This window comes from Quercus robur, chromosome 5 (genome assembly GCF_932294415.1).
Source record: "Quercus robur chromosome 5, dhQueRobu3.1, whole genome shotgun sequence".
NCBI lineage: Eukaryota > Viridiplantae > Streptophyta > Magnoliopsida > Fagales > Fagaceae > Quercus > Quercus robur.
Window position 1 is genome coordinate 8616743 of NC_065538.1, and position 19868 is coordinate 8636610.

At 34.6% G+C, this 19868-nt stretch overlaps 1 protein-coding gene and 1 long non-coding RNA gene across 6 annotated transcripts in view; one reads left to right on the plus strand and one right to left on the minus strand.

Moving 5' to 3' along the window:
• Window positions 1-227: 227 nt before the first annotated feature.
• Window positions 228-19868, minus strand: part of LOC126725045 (cyclic nucleotide-gated ion channel 1-like) — a 38764-nt gene continuing 19123 nt past the window's right edge. For 3 of the 5 annotated variants that reach the window (XM_050429534.1, XM_050429532.1, XM_050429533.1), the window contains 3 exons: window positions 19354-19465; window positions 18773-19042; window positions 228-951 (listed from right to left, as the gene is read on the minus strand). In XM_050429534.1, coding sequence (XP_050285491.1) covers window positions 448-951; window positions 18773-19042; window positions 19354-19465 — 886 coding nt within the window. In that variant the 3' untranslated portion in view covers window positions 228-447. The remainder of the gene's footprint in view (window positions 952-18772; window positions 19043-19353; window positions 19466-19868) is intronic. The other 2 variants (XM_050429535.1, XM_050429536.1) reach the window with 2 other exon arrangements.
• Window positions 5645-7012, plus strand: LOC126725046 (uncharacterized). Its single transcript, XR_007655273.1, has 2 exons — window positions 5645-5866; window positions 6578-7012. It is a non-coding gene; the product is annotated as an uncharacterized LOC126725046 (long non-coding RNA).

Here is a 19868-nt window from a genome sequence, read left to right on the forward strand (position 1 = left end):
TGTAGTCTTAGGTTGAGGGGTCCTTAATTTAATATATATTTAAGTACTAGTTGCAAGAATATACCCTTTAAGAAAAAACTACTTGAACTCTTACTAGCATACTCAGTTTACCTATGATCTTGCCCAAATAATTCTTGAAACAAATTGTGTAATCTTTTTCAAGAAGTGAAGCATAAATTTTTTGACCTTAACTCTACTGCTCTGCTTGGTTTCTAATAAAACCGCGGTTGAAGAATCAATTAAGCCTCATTTTCAGCAAATAAATTAAATAAAAACAAATCATCCTTACATCAACACTTGCTAGATTTTAACAGAGATTTATTTTCCCTAGTCAAGTCTTAATTCAATAATCTAAAAAAAGCAAATCATCAATCACTAAAAAAAACCGAAAGAGAATTCCTTACACAACATGCATGATACATATGGACCTGTTGAACGAGCAGTGCTTTAGTTGCCTTGTGTACCTGAGCTCAGCATCAAGTATCTGCCGCCATGGGAGGACTTTTCATGATGTCGGAGCCAGGCTGTCTTTATAACATTAGCTGCGAAGGGTTTCGATTCCTCTTTGTCTTTATCCAACCAGTTCTTTAGGAGTATATTATTTAAGTCCCTGGCCATTAGAGCAAAGGCTTCAACTTTTCCATGGGTTTTGACGGTCATCGTAGAAAGGGGGAGTTTGGATAATCTGGACAATGAGGGGGTTTTCAACACCAATTCAATTAGTTCTTCTCCGAAAAATTGATCTCTTTCAAGACTCTCAGCTTGTGAGGAGCCACTTGCTTCACCTTTATTGGTTGTATAGGTCCATGCAATGCCATCTTTAATGAAAAACGTCGCATCAATTGGGTCTCCCTCCCGAACAATGTAGCTGTGCGCGCTGTAGTACCTTGGATTGAGAGAGTCGCATATCTGTTGCAACAGATTTTCATTCATATTTTGAAGCTTTGGCACCTAGCGTAGAAAGCACAAACAATACACATGAATAATGCCAGGAAATCCTATACCCAATAACTAGTATATAATACACACACATATATATGTTGGGTTTGAAAACTTTAGGTTTAAATGTATTAGAACTTCATTATGTAATGTTGGCAAATCATGATAAAAACATTTAGTCTTGTTTAAGACTTGCTCAAAGTATTTGTATGTAAAGTTGGTATTGAGTAATTGCAGAAAATTACTATTGACTTCCTGCAAGGCTCGATTGATCGAAAATTAGACTCGATTGATCGAAGCTCAGCCCAAGCCCGTTTGACGTGTAGGATTTTATGTTTTGCCTTAAGTATAAAAAGGAAAACCCTAGCCACGTTTTTAGGTTGTTGTTTATACTGTGTATGTGAATCTTTTGTGAGATTTCGTGGTGTTTGCCTTCACGTATACTTAGGGTTATCAAGAATCAAGATTATGTTAAGAGCTTGATGACCGGTTTGGTTGCTGCATAAAGAGCTTAAAGAGAAACACAAGTGGGCGTACTTGTGGTTGTTGTGAATCCAAGAAAGAAGTAGTCCATGAACTCAGAGCTGTCACATGGTCGTAGTAATAAGTTTCCTACTTGAGGTAGCAATAGGATGTTAGTGGTCTAAGTCGCTATTGTGTAAACTTCAATTCTTTCATAGTGAATCTGTTTTACTTTGAAGATAGCTAAATTAAATCATCCCCAAGTTTTTTACCTGTTTGGTTTTCCTAGGTCATCATATTTTTATATTATTTGTTTTCCGCTACTTTACATGATATGATATTTTTGTGTTAACCTAGATCTGAATAATTTGACTAAGTAATAACTTGGCTAATTAATTAGGTTAATCTGCTTGTATTTTAAGGGGTCTAAAAATGTACAATATATATATATATATATATATATATATATAGATGAGAGACATGATTTTCAATCTAAAGAATTAGTAACTTTTGATGGGCCAGGAACTAGGACAGTATATTGATGATGGGTTTCATATTTCAAAGGTACTTTCTTCATAGCCAAAAAAGGAAAAAAAAAAAAAAGTAGTGAAGTGTTACTTTCACAACATTTTTACAATACTTTCCCAACAAATCCTAATTGATAAGTTATTATTGGTTTCTTTTCAAAAAAGAAAAAAAAAAAAAAAGATAAGTTATTATTGGTTTTAATTTGAATTCATCACTTAAATTAATTTTTTACCCATCTATAACAACTAATGACAAATTACCACTTAAAATTTATTATGAAAATATTATAAAAATGTTAACTTAACATTTCTTACAAAAATATAACTGTTATATATCAATAAGTATTATTATTGATTTTTTTTTAAGTAAATAGTAATACTTATTAGAACACACACGAAGATAGTAACTAGAATACAACTACAAAATGGTCTAACCTTTGTAGTTGTAGACTGAGGTTATAAACAACGGACACTAGACACACACAACTAATGTGGGATAAACATTTTTTTTTTATAATAAAAAGTAATACTTATTAGAACACACATGAAAATAATAATATTAGTGTTTTAAATCAGGTTTATAATACATTATTTAATCAGAGTACAACTACAAAATGGTCTAACCTTTGTAGTTTTGTAATTGTAGACTGAAGTTATAAACAACGGACACTAGACACACAACCAATGTGGGATAATCATTTTTTTTTTTTTTTGAATATGTGTGTATATATATATATATATCCTACTGTTTCTTTAGCCTAAAACATAAAACATAGAGAATAATCTAATCTTTTATTCCAAAAGTATAATTCTTGCATAAAATACAATCCATATTAACTTTAAAATATACTTTTCTCGACAAACTATTTATATACCATTCTTGCTTAGAACTATGATAATCTATAAATTCTATCTATAGCACTTTTATAAGGAAAATTATACAGTATTATTTAAATATATTTTTATATGAACATACACGAACTCTTTATTAAAACATGCACCACACTGGGAAAAAAAAAGTTATTTCAAGACCTTATTGACCATTATCCTTAATGCAATATGTTAAATTAACAATTATCTCAAAATTTTAAGTTGATCACATAATTCTAACACAATATATTGATCCATAACAGTACTATTATTAACTTTTTACTGCACAAAAAAAGAAAAAAAAAAAAGAAAAAGAAAAATGATAGATACTTTAATTTTGGTAAAAATCTCATACTTATTTTTTGCTAAAAAATACATAGAATACTTAATAAAGTGTTGTTTTTTATGACGTATATTACTAAAATTTAAAAAAATAAGGGTGAAAAATATAAACTTTGCAAATATATACTAAATATAATAAAAAAATTTAAATAGTAAGAAATCAAAATTATTTGTCAAAAAATTTAAAAGCACACGTAACTTTTATTAGAAGTTTCTATCCTTTTTTTTTTTTTTTTTTTTTTTTTTTTCTTGAGGAAGGAGAAGTTTATGTTTTCAATATTATTTTATATGAGATATACGCATTTCAATTGAATGATATACACACCTCTCACACTTGTAAGATATGTATTCAATTGAATGATATTAATTTTAACTCAAGAAACTCTACATAAACTCGGTGAAATCAATGATAATGATAATTGCTATTGTTATTGTTATAGAGTCTTTTAGACTTTAGAGATACACTTACATATAAGTCTTAGAAAATAATGTGTCGCCAATTACCACCCCCACCCCCCAACAAAAAAAAAAAAGACTTTTATTTATCATGTTGAATAGACAATAATGACCGTCATTGTCACTTGTAAACTAGTAGTAAAATTGTAAGTAATTTTAGAATTTTTCCAATCGTGATTGCTCTATATATATATAGAGAGAGAGAGAGAGGTTTAATTTACACATGATATAACTCCATAAAAGTTACACATTTTTTAAGCCATAGATTTCTAAAAGATTTAACGGTTGAAAAAACATTATTAAATGTTAATACTTTTCATTTTATTACCTAATTAATACTAGGGTTTGTTTTCTCTCAACTTATTTATTGCTTTCAACATGATTAGAGTGCACTACTATTTTCAATAACCTGCAAACCTTACATATACTAGCAACCCACCATAGCCAACCTCCCACACCTATGCAAAGAAGCTTTTTTTTTTTTTTTTGGGAGAGAAATCTCCGCAAAGAAGCTATTGAATGGTAACACTATAAATTTTTGGTTGGACTTTCTGCTTCACATTCCCATTAATAAAGAGCTAGTCGTGGTGCAAATAGTGTTGTAGACAATTTCGTTATTGGATAAATTATCCAATTACTACATTTATACAAATAGCATGTTTAGCAAAGACTTCATGTCAAACATACTATGGGAAAAAAAGCATTTCATACCCATTTGGAATAGGAGCAAATTGCTATATTGACTATTGATTTGCAATATCTTGTAACGACATTTAGACTAGCTCTTAAGGAGCTTCAACTTGGATGTGTTGGAGATATATGACATACGTTTAGGTGATATGGGAATTATTCAATTAACATAACATTTAATGAGATTAAATTTTATAAGGACGGGGTGTAAAACCATATTTTACACCATCCAATAAGTGATTTCCACATCAGCATTTTATTTAAAATTCAATACATCTTACCACACCTAATAATATTTCAATAAATTCTCAATTTGGTTGGATTTATATATGGGTATTAGAATTAATTGATTGTGATTGTGTTTATTTTTAGGAGTCATTGTACCATACCCCAAAAAAAAAAAAAAAAAAGATGGGGGTACGGTACCCACTTATATATCAACCATTAATTTAACATTGTTTTAATCTTCACCATTCATATAATTTTAAAGGGTATTGGTTACCAGTTCGGCAGGTTTTATATATAAACCAAAAAAAAAAAAAAAAAAAACAAAGAAAAAATAACAAATCATTCATCTACGCTTTTCTCTCTACAGGGAGAAAAATGGAAATTAACCTTAAATTTCAAACATTATAATTAGTAGTTTAAGTTTTCAAACTATATTTTTTACTAGCATCTTGAGTCTAAGAGACTCAATTTGGGGTCTATAAATCGAGTTTTTGGAACTCGATTTTCATGGGTTGTTCACATCTGATATGACACTTTTTTCACATGGCATCTACCTGGAAATCGAGTCTCTAAGACTCGATTTACATCTAAAAAGAAAAAAGAGAAAATCACAATGACAACACCAATTCCTAAAAATATGTGTTCATCAGAGAAGAAAGAAAAAAAAAAACCCATAAATAGAAACAGTGGTTGCAGTGAGAGAGGCCTGGGTCGCATGCGGCCTGGGTTGGCTTGAGCTTGCATCTCCATTTCTTCTTCTTCTTCTTCTTCTCTCTCTTTTTTTTTTTTTTTTTTTTTTTTTTTTTTTTTTTTTTTTTTCTTTCTGCGTTTTTTGCTGTTTCCGCATTTTGGGTCATTAATAAGTATTATTTTTGAGTTAGAAATTGAGTCTTAGAGACTCGATTTTCAGGTAGATGCTACGTGGAAAAAGTGCCACATCAGACGTGAACAACCCATGAAAATCAAGTCCCAAAAACTCGATTTATAGACCCTAAATCAAGTCTCTTAGACTCGAGATGCCAGTAAAAAATATAGTTTGAAAACTTAAACTACTAATTATAATGTTTGAAATTAAACTACTAATTATAATGTTTGAAATTTTAGGTTAATTTCTTGATTTGGCCCTCTCTACAGCATCACGCTCTATCTCATCTTCTTCTCAGTTTGCCTCTCTAGCTTCTTCTCTTCTAATCCAACCACAAGAACTAGACAGCTACTAAACAAAACCATACACATAAGAGAAGAAACAGAGTTACAAATTTCAATCCAACTCGGCAGCACACCCACAACCTCAAATCGGTGGCGCTTCTTCTCTTCCAATCAAACTTAGTGGCACCACCCACAATCTTCAGGTTCTCTCTCTACATAGGATTAACGCTAATATGGGTTTATATTATTTCTCTAAACTTTGTGGGTTTATGCTATTTTTGTTTTGTTTGAGTTTTGGTTCTTATATATGTGATTTAATCGTTACACTTTTGAGTTTAGGGATGTTCAGACTTGAAACTTGAGTGAGATGTGGGAACCCTTATCCATAAGTTGGGATGAGATGAGATTTGGTTGGGAGTGTGGGGAGGACACGATACTATGAACCTATGGATTTGTTTGAGTTGTTTGTTTTGTTGCGTGATTCTAATTTTGCATACCCTTTTTTGTGCCTGCTTGAATGATTAACTAGTTTTTGGATTCAAGTTTTGGAAAAGGAACTGGGTTTTTTTGGTTATATTAAGTTTAACTCATTGAATGTATGAATTGATTGGTGAATTTTCGGACTCTGGTTTGTTTTATAAGTAACTAATTTTGTTGGTTAAGTTGAGCTTAGCTTGTCAGACCATGTGAACTGATTGGTGAGTTTTCGGATACAGGTTTTGGGGAAGTAACTAATTTTGTTGGTTAAATTGAGTTTAGTTTTATTGAGTGTGTGAATTGGTGGGTGAATGATTGGATTTGGGTTTTAGAGAAGTAACATGTTTTGTTGATTAGATTGAGTTTAGTTCATTTGTATTTGCGTTGTGTGTGTTGTTTTGTTGATTCAATGTTTGTGTGGTTCAATTCTTTTGTAGGTAGTAAAGGGGAAAGGAAATATATCAAGCTATGCCCACGCACATCCTAGTACTAATGGAAGCAAATGGTCCAGGGAAGAGAGATTTAGGAGTAATGCCAATGGTTTATGGTCCATGAACAAGCGGTGCATATTGTTTAGTTGCTTTGTGAATTTAAATTGATTAAGTATAATTTGCTAGTATTTCATGATGGTTTTAGGGATTTCATGTTACCATTATGCTAGGTCGATATAGGCTGTTGAGATAATTAAATACATTTCTTGATTGTTGAGGAAAAATATGAGAAGCTTTATGCTTTATTCAGTTGCTGCAAAATTAGAGAGAAGAGATAGGAGTTTAAACCTTGGTCATAGCAGGGGGTGAATTTAGTTCCCAACTTCTTTTCTAAAAGCACCACCAGGGTCAAGGTGGTCTAGAGAAGTGTTTTCTTTGAAATTATAATGAGTTTTAGAGTGATGAAAATTCTTTGAACATTTTGATTCCTATCTTATTATTTGAACATTTTAGTCTAATGTGAGCCCAATAAATTGTATGGAAATAAGTTCAACTCAGTGTAAATACTGACTATTGACCGCAGTTGAAAGGCCCTTTTACTGGCCAATCACCTTGAGCTGACTTGTGTATCATCTTCATTTCATGTATAGATGTCCAATGGAAAACAATTAATCTATTCTCACAAAAGCTGTTTGATATGTAGGGAACAAGAAGAAGATTCGTCTTGCTCTGTGGTATCATTCCAGATGAGAACAACCATAGCTACAAATATTTATTGGCTGCACTTTGGAGAGTATTTGTTACATCTGTAACTTATAGCTCGAGTAAATATTGACAAGCATTGGGAGTGTAAGTATTTTTTTAGGCGGAGATATGAGTGTGTTGCTTTTCAAGAACATGAAATCTATGTCTTGGAGGAAAAAATGAAATGGTTTATATATGTAATGGGATATATATGGACGATTGTGCTAGTGAAACATCTAACTATTTGTTTAATCAAGATAATTTTTTTCTCATTTTGCATATTGCTTTGGAATGATTCATTTGTGTTTGGATTACTAGCAAGCTAATGCCACTAAGATGTTGCAAAGCACATCTTAAAATATATATTAATAGATATAAATAAATAATTTATCCCTATTATTCTCACACATTAATGTTAATTTATCCAGGCTTCAATGGGCTTGAAATTGCTTGGAAGGCCTAAAAAGAAAGAAGCACAAGATCAAAGGTGACTGGGGTGAACTGGCCAAGAACCTGCCGATGCTTGAATTAGTTTTCTCTCTTGAACTCAAGAATTCCGACTCTATAAGTGGTGAAAAACTTACTTTGATTTCATATGGCTGACTCCTTTTGTAGTGAGCTTTGGAGTGGTTACTTGTTTAGTAACTTCCTCAACATGGATGGAAGTTAGAAGGTTCAGCTTAACTTCTATAACTGCCATAAGAAGTTAAGAACTTAGCGAAAAGTTAGAGCAATGAATAAAGATTTTGGTCGTACTTCAGAATAGTGTAACGTGGTCCGAATCATAAGCTTTTGGATATAGATTTACTCTGTAAATTTCTAAGTGTTTGGCAATAGTTCAAGTGACTTCATGTTGGACGACCTTCTTGCACTTGGATGACCTTTCTGGTCTTGAATGACACTATGGATGAATTGGAGATAATCTAATTTTTGGTTCACCATCATATATAAATAATAAAAATATAAATATCAAGAAAGTGACCTCAACAATGTTATTTTATAGGGAGGTATGCTCCTGAATCTAATAGAAGTTACAAGGGAGATACGTAGGAAGTTAATTGGTATATTCAAATATTTGTGGAAAAATCAAGATAATTCCAGTTGATTTTTTTTTTTTTTTTTGGTGAACAAGAGTAATTATTGTGGTGGGCTAATTTCATAGGATTCTTTTTTTTTTTTTTTTTGGTTTTCGATTTTGGATTTAAATTTTTTAATAACTTTAAAAAAATTACTATTGTGATGAGCGTTTATTAGTAAGTCAAAAAGTGACATCAGTAATAAGCTCAAATGTAAAACTATGGTCAGATATGATATTGGTAGTGCTTACTGTGACGATTGAATTGTTAATTGTAAGGGAAAAAATAGGGTACCGCTAAATGTGACAAAAGTACGGTCAAAAGTAATGTTGATACTGCACAACGTAATAATAAAACTATCAAATTTAAGAATAAAAAATAGGGTACCACTGAATGTGACGAAAATAGAGTTAATGTGACAATGAAACCATCAAATATGAGAAAAAAGTAAGGGAACCACCACCAAATGTGACAAAAGAACTGTCACATGTGATTTTTTTTTTTTTTTTTGAGAAATAATTACAACTTGCTGCTAACCCCACAGTTTAAACTCTTTCTCCCCTAAACCCCCAAGCACTTTGTACATGGGAATGTGCCAATTCAGTTACAAGGCCTTCGACCTCATATGTGATGTTGAAATTATATAATGTGAGGATGGAACTACACAATGTGAGGATGGAATCATCAAATGTGAGAAAAAAATAAAGGAACCACCAAATATGAGAAAAGAACTGTCACATGTGATGTTGGAACTGCACAATGTAAGGATGAAACCGTTAAGTGTGAGAAAAAAAGTAAGGGAATCACCCAATGTAACAAAAGAACTATCACATGTGATACTGGAACTGCATAATGTGAGGATGGAACCGTCAAATGTGAGAAAAAAAGTAAAGGAACCGCCAAATGTGATAAAATAACTGTCACATGTGATGTTGAAACTGCACAATATGAGGATGGAACCATCAAATGTGAGAAAAAAAAAAGGGGATCACCAAATGTGAGAAAAGAACTGTCACATGTGACAAAAATAGAATAGATACGATATTGGTACTGCTAAATATAACAATGGAACCATCAAATTTGAGAAAAAACAAAATAAAGGAACCACTATATGTGATAAAAGAACTGTCAAATGTGATATTGGAACTACACCATGTGATGATGGAATCGTCAAATGTGAGAAAAAAAAAAGGAGAACCACTAAATTGAGAAAAAACTGTCAAATGTGATGTTAGAACAGCACAATGTGAGGATGAAACCGTCAAATGTAAGAAAAAAAAAGTAAGGGAATCACTAAATGTGAGAAAATAACTGTCACATGTGATGTTGGAACTGCACAATGTAAGGATGGAACTGTCAAATGTGAGAAAAAAAATTAAGGGAACTACCAAATGTGAGAAAATAATTATCACATATAATATTGGAACTGCACAATGTGAGAATAGAACCTTCAAATATGAGAAAAAAATTAAGGAAACCACCCAATGTGACAAAAGAACTGTCACATGTGATATTAGAACTGCACAGTGTGAGAATGGAACCGTCAAACATGAAAAAAAAAAACTAAGGGATCTACCAAATGTGACAAAAGAATTGTCACATGTGATATTGAAACTACATAATGTGAGGATGGAACCATCAAATGTGAGAAAAAAGTAAGGAAACCACCAAATGTGAGAAAAGAAATGTTATATGTGATGTTAGAACTGCAAAATGTGATGATAAAACCATCAAATGTGAGAAAAAAGTAAAGGAACCACCAAATGTGAGAAAATAACTATCACATGTGATGTTGGAATTGTATAATGTGAGGATAAAACCATCAAGTCTGAGAAAAAAGTAAAGGAACCAACCAATGTTGTTAGGACATTTGTATTTCACTTGTTAAGAACATATGTCATGATTTTATGTTATTAGCTTATCTTTTGACAAAACGCACTTTACTTGTATTTGGGTAGATTTAAGATGTTTTAAATACTTCAAGAAACCTTGTTTCAAGATCAAGTATTGAAACTTTCAAGTCTATTCAAGAAAACAAGTTCAGAGTGCAAAATCATTAAAGCTCGACAGCTGGTTGACAACTGCATCTATCGAGCTTAAGGAAGCTGTTCTTCATTCGGTGTGCTCGACACCTACTCAACAGCTGGTCGACAGCTGCTATCTGTCGAGATTCAAGATTTTCAGAATTTCAATATGATTTTCTTGGGATCCGTGAATATGTCTTTGGGCCTTCTTTTCTCCTAAACCTAGACATATAAAAGGATTAGTTTTAGGGCCGTCAAAGTGTTCACAAGTTGCACAAGTTTTGAGCAAACTCTGTTCAAGCAAATTTTGACCGGAGACGAAGTTCTTACCCTAGTTCATCTCTTTCTCTTGAAGAAGTTGCTGTGTATGTGCACCGTAGGGTTTTGTGACCAAGCATCTTCTTGATCTTCATCGTGTGGATGAACTGAAGAACTTTGCAACTAACAACCTTCTTAGTTGGTGATTAAAGTCGCGTACTGAGATCCGTGTAATTGGTTAGTCACGTACTGAGAGTCGTGCATCTGAAAGGGAAACTGTCACTACAGAATAAGTCCAATTGGGTATTGGGGTAAGGGTTCAACTGTAGGTTGGTAAGGTACTTGGATTCTTTTACTTTTAACCGCTTGTTGTGATAATAGTGGAGTTTCGAGAGTGGTAACCTAAAAATCACCCGGTGGGGTTTTTGCCATCAGGTTTTCCCCATTCATAAACAAATCACCATGTCTCTTATTTTCCACTACGTATTTAGTTTATTGGTGATTTGTTTGTGCTACCACGCGTTTGCATGATAAATTGATTAATTAATAACTTGGCTAATTAATTAATTAATTTCTATCACAAGGGGTCATTCAGTTTACGGCCTATCATGTGGTATCAAAGCAGACACACTCTGATTAGGGTTTAATCTTTGCTGTGTTGATCCATTGACCCCTGTTTGTCATGGATAGAGGACAGTCATTAATCATACCTCCTTTATTTGATGGCACTAGCTATGCATACTGGATAGTACGCATGAGAGCTTTCTTGCAATATTTAGATGAGAAAGTGTGGCAAGTTATGGAGATAGGCTGGACTAAGCCTACAGAAGTGCTAGCTGACTGGGATGATGCCAAGATTAAGGTGGCAAACTTCAACAGCAGAGCTTTGAATGCATTGTTCAGTGCTGTCACCAATGAGGAGTTCAAGAAGATATCCTCCACTGAAACTGCCAAGGAGGCTTAGATCTTCTCCAAACAACCTATGAGGGTACTAAGGCTATCAAGGACTCAAAGCTTCAAAGGCTTACTACAAGCTTTGAAGAGATAAAAATGGATGAGGATGAGTCTTTTGATGAGTTCTATGCCAAGCTAAAGGACATAGTGAACTCAGCCTTCAATCTTGGGGAAACCATTCCTGAACCCAAGATTGTAAGGAAAGTGCTTAGATCTTTGCCTAAGAGATTTTATGCCAAGATTACGGCAATAGAGGAGTCAAAGGATATTGACAAGATTCTTCTGACTGAGCTGGTTGGAAACTTGCAGACCTACGAGCTAGGGTTGACAAGAATAGGTAAGTCGGGTAAAAGTAAGAGTATGGCACTGAAGGCCAAGAGCAGTGAAACAGATGAATCTTCTGATGATAAAGATTCCAAGATGAAGTCCTACATCACCAGGCAGTTCAAGAAGTTCATGAAGAACATCAATGGAAAGGGTTTCGACAAGGACCGCAGGCAATCCAATTCTTCTCAATTTAAAGGCCAAGACAAAGGGAAGAAGGATGTTAAGGAAGGTGGTCAGTACATTGTTCCCTCTAGACCTAAGTGCTTTGGGTGTCAAAGGTTCGATCATATGAAGTATGAGTGTCCTACATACCTCAAGAGCATTGGGAAGAGCAAGGCACTTGCTGTTACCTTGAGCGACACTGAGCCTGAGGATGATTCCGACAATGAGGATGACGGAATCTTAAATTCCTTCATGGCCACGGTCAATCCTACTGATGGGATTGTTGAAGATGTGGTTGAAGAAAAGGAACTGGTGGAATCTAAGTTTGAGAAGATGGATGATCAAGATGACATCTAGACAACCTATGAGAAGCTGTATAAGCTTTCTGAGAAGCATGAGAAATTATATAAGCTAACCACCAAGAAGTTCAGTGATGTGGAACTTGACCGTGAGGAGCTTTCCACAAAGTTTGATTATGCCAATCAGACTATTGGAGCACTAAGATTCGAGAACAATTTCTTGGCTGATAAGACCAAGAAGCTTGAAGTGGAGCTGTTTCAAGTCAGAGCTCAATTGGAGAGGACTTCAAGCGCAAAGCTGGATTAGATGCTAAGCATTCAGAAATCTGCTTCAGATCGAATAGGCTTAGGGTATGGTCTTTCTTCCTCTAACACTGCTTCTTCTAGTACTACGGTTTTTGTTCCTCCTGCTAATAATGTTAAAACTGAATTAGCTAATAAGAACTTAGACAAAGGTAAATCTATCTTAGGAGCACCCCCTAAGCTTGAGAAGAAAGATGTTAAAAACCCTAGGGCTAAGAAGGCTAACTTTCAAAAGCCTAAACAAAAAAAGCAGCATCTCTGTCATCATTGTGGAGCTGCCGGTCATACTCGGCCAAATTGCTACAAGTGGCTTGCCACTCAACAGAGCAACAGCTTATTAGTATCTGGGAACCAGAATCAGCTTCAATCCTCTCTCGCTCCCCTTAGTGATCATCTCAAAGCCCTTATGTTCCTTTCGAACTTGAATGGTTTTAATTCTTCCTCTTCACCGTCGGTTCAAGGGTTTGCTAGACGGAAAGGTTCTTCCAAGGTGTGGAAGGAAAAGGACTCCAAGTGATTCTGTCACTTTTCTCTTTCTCTTCTTGTTTTTGTGTGTGCATTTCTTATGTGTTTTGCTTTCATTTTTTTTTTTTTTTGAGTCAGTCTAGTTTTTATGCTTTGTTTGATTAACATGTTTTTGGTTGGTTATTTTTCAGTTTTTGCTTTGTTTTGTTTTTATTTATAAAAATAAATAAATTTTTTTTTGAAAAATCAGAAAAATACAAAACCAGTGTGTGTTTTATGTACATTGGTACATGTGCACCTTAAATGGCCATTGAAATAAAATCTTCTAAACTTTGTATCACTTGTAGCTTTGATGAGCATCTCTATGCACAATTAAGTAAGTGAGCTTTGTGGTTCGTGTTTGTGATGAGTACAATTAAGTTGTCTCTTAAACTTAACATGCATATCACTCTTTTTGACGGGAAGGACTAAAAAATCTTGAGAGAAAGGCATAAATAACCATCTCATCATTGTTGCCCGCCAATCATAATAAGACACCTGTATGCTTTGGCATAGTAAAAGTGCAGTGTCAATGAAATTTGTGTGCTTAGGCATAGCAAAATTTGAATGTCAAATATCATTGGGTATTTCTTTTCTCTTTCTAATAAGCCCATGCATGATATGTTTAAAAGAAAATATGCAAAGAAAATTCAAAAGCAAAAAGATCAAAAATGCTTTAAAAATGATTGCAAGCGTGTATTCTAGGAGATGTGGGAGTTATAGGATGTACCTCAAAGGTGATAGTCCCCATCAAGCAATTATGATTATGTGTGAGTTAAAGTGATTTTCGCATATCTCAAATCGTCATAACATGTATACACTTATGCAATCTTACGATATTTTTCACACACAACATGCAATATTCTTTGCTATTCTTGATACATGTGTAGATACAATGTGATTTGGTCATCACAAGATTTTACATGTATTAATGTATGCTCACTAAACTGTCTAGACTTGTTTTTGAAATATAAAATTGGTTAGATTTGCTTAGTGTGTGTGTGTTAGTGAAGATCCATGTGCTTAAATTTTCATTTGAGAGATGATTTTAAGAGCTTAATACGTTGATTGGATCGTTGGCTGAGTTGCATGTTAGATTGCATTCATGTTTGTGTTTTTCACATCTCGAAAAACTGTTTTTAAAAGCTGGCTCGACACCTCCTCGATACCTCCTCAATAGCTGGCTATCTGTCGAGCTTCCTTAAGCTTTTTCTTATCGCAATCTCGCCTGCACCTTGATACCTGCTGGATCTATTGAGATTGGGTCTGTATAATCGATAGTTTCTCGATACCTGGTGGATCGATCGAGCTTCTGTTCTAAATTCTGGTGTGATGATCCTCGATACCTCCTCAACACCTCAACTGTTGATGAGTATTTCTCGACACCTCCTCAACAGATCCCTTGATACCTGTAGATACCTTCATCTGTCGAGAATTACTGGCTTTCCTATATAAAGCCCCTGCGCCATCCAGATCTCATTTCCTTCGATCTCTCTCTTGATACTTCTCTGTTTCTCTCCCAAAAACACTCCAATCTCACTCCTATCTTGGTTCTCAAGGTTTTTCCAAGGTTTTTTCAAGTTTTTCTTCACTTGGTAAGCTTCTAATCCTTTATCATTCATGCATTTCATGTTTTGAAACCTAAGATTTGGGGCTTTTTGAAATTTTTGGGGTTTTTCAAAATTGATGAGATTTCATTGAAATTTTGGGTTGGGTTTTCACTTAAATGTGTTTAAAACCTCATACATTACATCACAATAGCATTATAATGGTCTTGCCATGCATTTAGATGTGTGCTATATGGTTGTATGCTGATAGGTTTGGATTGGGCTGAGCCCATGATGCAATTTTTTTTGCATGTCATATGTTCATGCATTTCCCATACATACGTACTTCTTTTCAATATATTTGATATATTTGAAAATGTTTGGAACTTTTCTGATTGTCTTTCTTTCTCTCCTTCTCTGTTGTTTACGTTAGTCGTATCTATGGCACCTAAGCGTAAATCCACTCCAGCCTGGAACCCTCTTCGTTCCGGTGCTTCTTCTTCATCTGATCCTACCTTATCTCATATCCGATCTGTGATGATGATGCCTTTAAGGCATTTTGGAGAACTTTTCTAGATGAGGCATTCATTCAGAATGCTAAGTCATCTTGACAGATTTTGCAGACACCGACCTTCCCTCTATCATACACAGTAGGGGATGGGAGTCACTGTGTGACGCCCCGGTCACCTGTCCTCTCATGCTTATCCAGGAGTTCTACTCCAACATGCACGGGATTGATCGGTCTGTACCTCTTTTCTTCACTCGCGTTCGAGATATGTGCATTCCTATCACACCGCAGTTAGTTGCGGATGTGCTTCGGGTTCCTATGATAGAGTTTCCTGACTATCTTGGTTGTGAGCGTCTGAGGATTGTGTCCAGAGATGAGCTCATGTCTGCTTTCTGTGAGCGCCCTGACTATCTTGGGGTGAGCGTCTTTTTACACCATGTTGACCTTTTGCTAAAGGTCCTAGATTCATGAACATGGTGATGACTTTTGTTTTGCATCCCTTCTCTCACTATAACTCCATCACAGAGCCTCGTGCTCAGTTTTTGTTGTCTCTTTTTGAGCATCTTACCATAGACTTCCCTTCTCATTTCATTCTGTCTATTATAGATGTTCATCTAGATTTGATGACCTGTGATAAGCTCATCTTTCCTTCCGCTATCACGAGGATTCTACGTCATTTTTCTTTTCCTTTTCCCTCATCCGACCATTTTACCGTCATGTGTGCCATAGATTACGCTACTGTTAAACGTAATGAGGCCCAGCTTCGGTCGCGGCAGTCGGATTCAGCAGCTCCTTCCTCTTGTTCCGCTCCATCTTGTTCCGCTCCATCCACATTGGCTCCTCCTTCCTCTTCGAGCAATGTGTCTCTACGAGATATCATGGCGCAGCTACAGCGCATGGATGCTCGCCTTGATACACTCTCTACAAAGTTGTATCAGGTGAATATTAGTGTCGGTCGTATTGCAGGACGACAGTCGTCTATGGGTGGCTTTGCTCCTGAGGCTACTCCTTTACCACCTTCTCCTGTGGCTTCTACTTCTAAGGATGATGATGATGGTGATGACGATGATGCTTCAGATGATGATGATGGAGATGCTAGCTCTGCCGATGAGATGTCTACTTGACACTCTTACCCTTTGTCATTCATGAAAAAATGGGGGAGTAGTTTTGGTATGAGAGTAGTCTATCTTAGAGGGAGAGTTAGTATAGGATCATTTTGTTAGGGGGAGTGTTGATACATGTGTTGATACATTTTTTAGGGATGTAGTGAGAATAGTATGTATCTTTTCTTTTCTTTCTTTTTAAATACATTACTCTTGTACATGAGGTCTTGTGACCATTTATTGACATACATTGTACTTATCTCTTTCTTTATATTGATGTATGTTTTTTTTTCACCTACCCCTTCATGTGTTGTTTCTTTTCTCTCTTTATACACATGTTTCTTATACTTGTATGCAATCTATTATTTCTGTTTCACACAAAGATGCGTTGATGAGTTTTGTTTAAAATGTTTCAGAAATATAGGTTGTCAAAGTCTACTTGCCATAAACTCTCTTCTTACAAAACTTTTCAAGAGTTTGTTTTAGGATAGATTTTATTGTATTCAACAAGTGAATATGAGTTGAGTGATTTATGACTTCTTTCATATGTTCATTTGTTTGTTGTGGTTTTGTCACAGATTGCCAAAGGGGGAGATTGTTAGGACATATGTGTTTCACTTGTTAAGAACATATGTCATGATTTTATGTAATTGGCTTGTCCTTTGACAAAACGCACTTTAATTGTATTTTGGTAGATTTAGGATGTTTTAAATACTTCAAGAAACCTTATTTCAAGATCAAGTATTGAAGCTTTCAAGTCTGTTCAAGAAAACAAGTTCAGAGTGCAAAATCATTAAAGCTCGACGGCTGGTCAACAGCTACATCTATCGAGTTTAAGGAAGCTGTTCTTCATTTGGTGTGCTCGACACCTGCTCGACAGCTGCTATCTGTCGAGATTTAAAATTTTCAGAATTTCAATATGATTTTCTTGGGATCCGCAAATATGTCTTTGGGCCTTCTTTTCTCCTAAACCTAGACATATAAAAGGATCAGTTTTAGGGCTGTCAAAGTGTTCACAAGTTGCACAAGCTTTGAGCAAACCCTGTTCAAGCAAATTGAGACCGGAGACGAAGTTTTTGCCCTAGTTCATCTCTTTCTCTTGAAGAAGTTGTTGTGTATATGCACCGTAGGATTTTGTGACCAAGCATCTTCTTGATCTTCATCGTGTAGATAAACTGAAAAACTTTGCAACCAACAACCTTCTTAGTTGGTGATTAAAGTCGCGTACTGAGATCCGCGCAATTGGTTAGTCACGTATTGGGAGTCCTACATCCGAAAGGGGAACTGTCACTACAGAACAAGTCCAATTGGGTATTGGGGTAAGGGTTCAATTGTAGGTTGGTAAGGCACTTGGATTCCTTTGCTTGTAACCGCTTGTTGTGATAATAGTGGAGTTTCGGGAGTGGTGACCTAAAAATCACCCGATAGGGTTTTTGCCGTCAGGTTTTCTCTATTCGTAAACAAATCACAGTGTCTTTTATTTTTCGTTGCGTATTTAGTTTATTGGTGATTTATTTGTGCTACCATGCGTTTGCATGATAAATTGATTAATTGATAATTTGGTTAATTAATTAATTAATTTCTATCACAAAGGGGTCATTCAGTTTGTGGCCTATCAAATATGATAAAAGAATTGTCACATGTAATGTTGGAACCGCACAATGTGAAGATGGAACCATCAAATATGAGGAAAAAAAGTAAGAGAACCACCAAATGTGAGAAAAGAACTGTTACATGTGATGTTGGAATAGCATAATGTGAGGATAGAACCGTCAAATGTGAGAAAAAAGAAAGGGAACCACCAAATGTGAGAAAAGAACTGTTACATGTGATATTGGAAATGCATAATGTGAGAATGAAACTGTTAAATGTAAGAAAAAAGTAACCTGGTATAGCAGGTTACTTATTAGTGGGCACCGTACCCCTTTTTTTGGGTATCGTAGAATTACTCTCTTTTTAAATATGTAATAAAATAATGTGGCATGTTGAGATTGGAAGGGTAAAGCATGTGTTTTGTACCACGTCCTTAAAGGATTTAATCTCATATTTAATTGCTATATTGCTTTTGTGCCAAAAGGGGAGATTTGGCTATGGTGAGGTGCTCCTTATTAGATTAGTATGTTTGGCAAGTTATTGAAAATGAAAGGTACACAATAAATTAGGAAAGAGAAAACAAATTCTAGTATTAATTAGATAATAAGGTGGAAAGTATTAACATTAAATGATGTTTTTTCAACCGTTAGATTTCTTAGAAATCTATAGCTTAAAAAAGGTGTAACACTAACGGAGTTGCATCATGTGTAACTTGAACTCATCTCATATATATATATATATATATATATAAATAGGGCTAAAGCTAATTTAGCAAATTATATACCAAAAACGAACTCACTTGTTTTAGTAGATTCCAGCAGAGGTGGCGTTTTATGTCGTTCCTTAAAAGTTGAGGAAGATGTGATAACAGGTTCTCCACACAAACATCTTCTTTTTCTTCCAATTTGCGCTCTACCTCCTGCATAATCTTCCCCTTCATTTCACCAGGGATCTTGTATTTGAACATCCATATTTTTATTTTTCTTATTTGCTGCTTCCTCTTATATTTTTCTTCCTTTGCCTTTTTTCTTTTCTTCTCCCAACTTGCAGTATCCAACTGCATGTATAACTGTGGCCACTTCTACCGGGTAAGTTCAATTTGGGAAATCTTATAATAGATAGACAGAAAACAAGTGTATATCTTTTTACGTGTGTGTATTCATTGCGACAACCTTTTTTTTTTTTTTTTTTTGAGAAGACAATGTGACAACTTCGATAATATTATTGCCAAAAGTTTGAGAGTCCAATGTTAATCCTATAGTTTAGATAATTTTTCATATCTTAAATAATCAATGTTCTTGATCGGTTCATAATTATAGAATTAGGAGCCCTAACCCATTGTAAAACGAAAACATGCAGAAGAAAAGAATACGTACTAACCTGCAAATTTCCAATGAAATATGAAAATAATAGCAAGCCAACGAGAGAAATAAGAGCTGCAAAGAAGTTTTCCCAAACATAGTTACTTGTTTGGAGGTTTTGACCAAGAGAACTGCAAAAAAGGTGCGACCATAATGCGTTAGATATGCTAATCTAAGAAATCATACCTGCAATCATTATAGTAGGAATCTACAAACTTTTTGTGGAAAATAAGTTAATACAAGATATGAAGATTTATACTTGGGCTCTAAGAAAGGAAACCGAAAAGGAGATAACAAGAGAATGATCATTGGGTAGAAAGCATCTCCAATCCCATAAGTATGAGATATTGGCTGAGATAGTTGGTGTGAGGACTATTAGGTGCATGCAAGGGTGGAACCAAGAATTCATGTTTAAGGGCCCAGGCTAACTATTATTGATTTGCATTTAATATATATATATATATATATATATAATTGATTATACAAAAGTTACACGGTTTACAAAATCGTCTTGTACGCAAAAGTTTCTAGTTT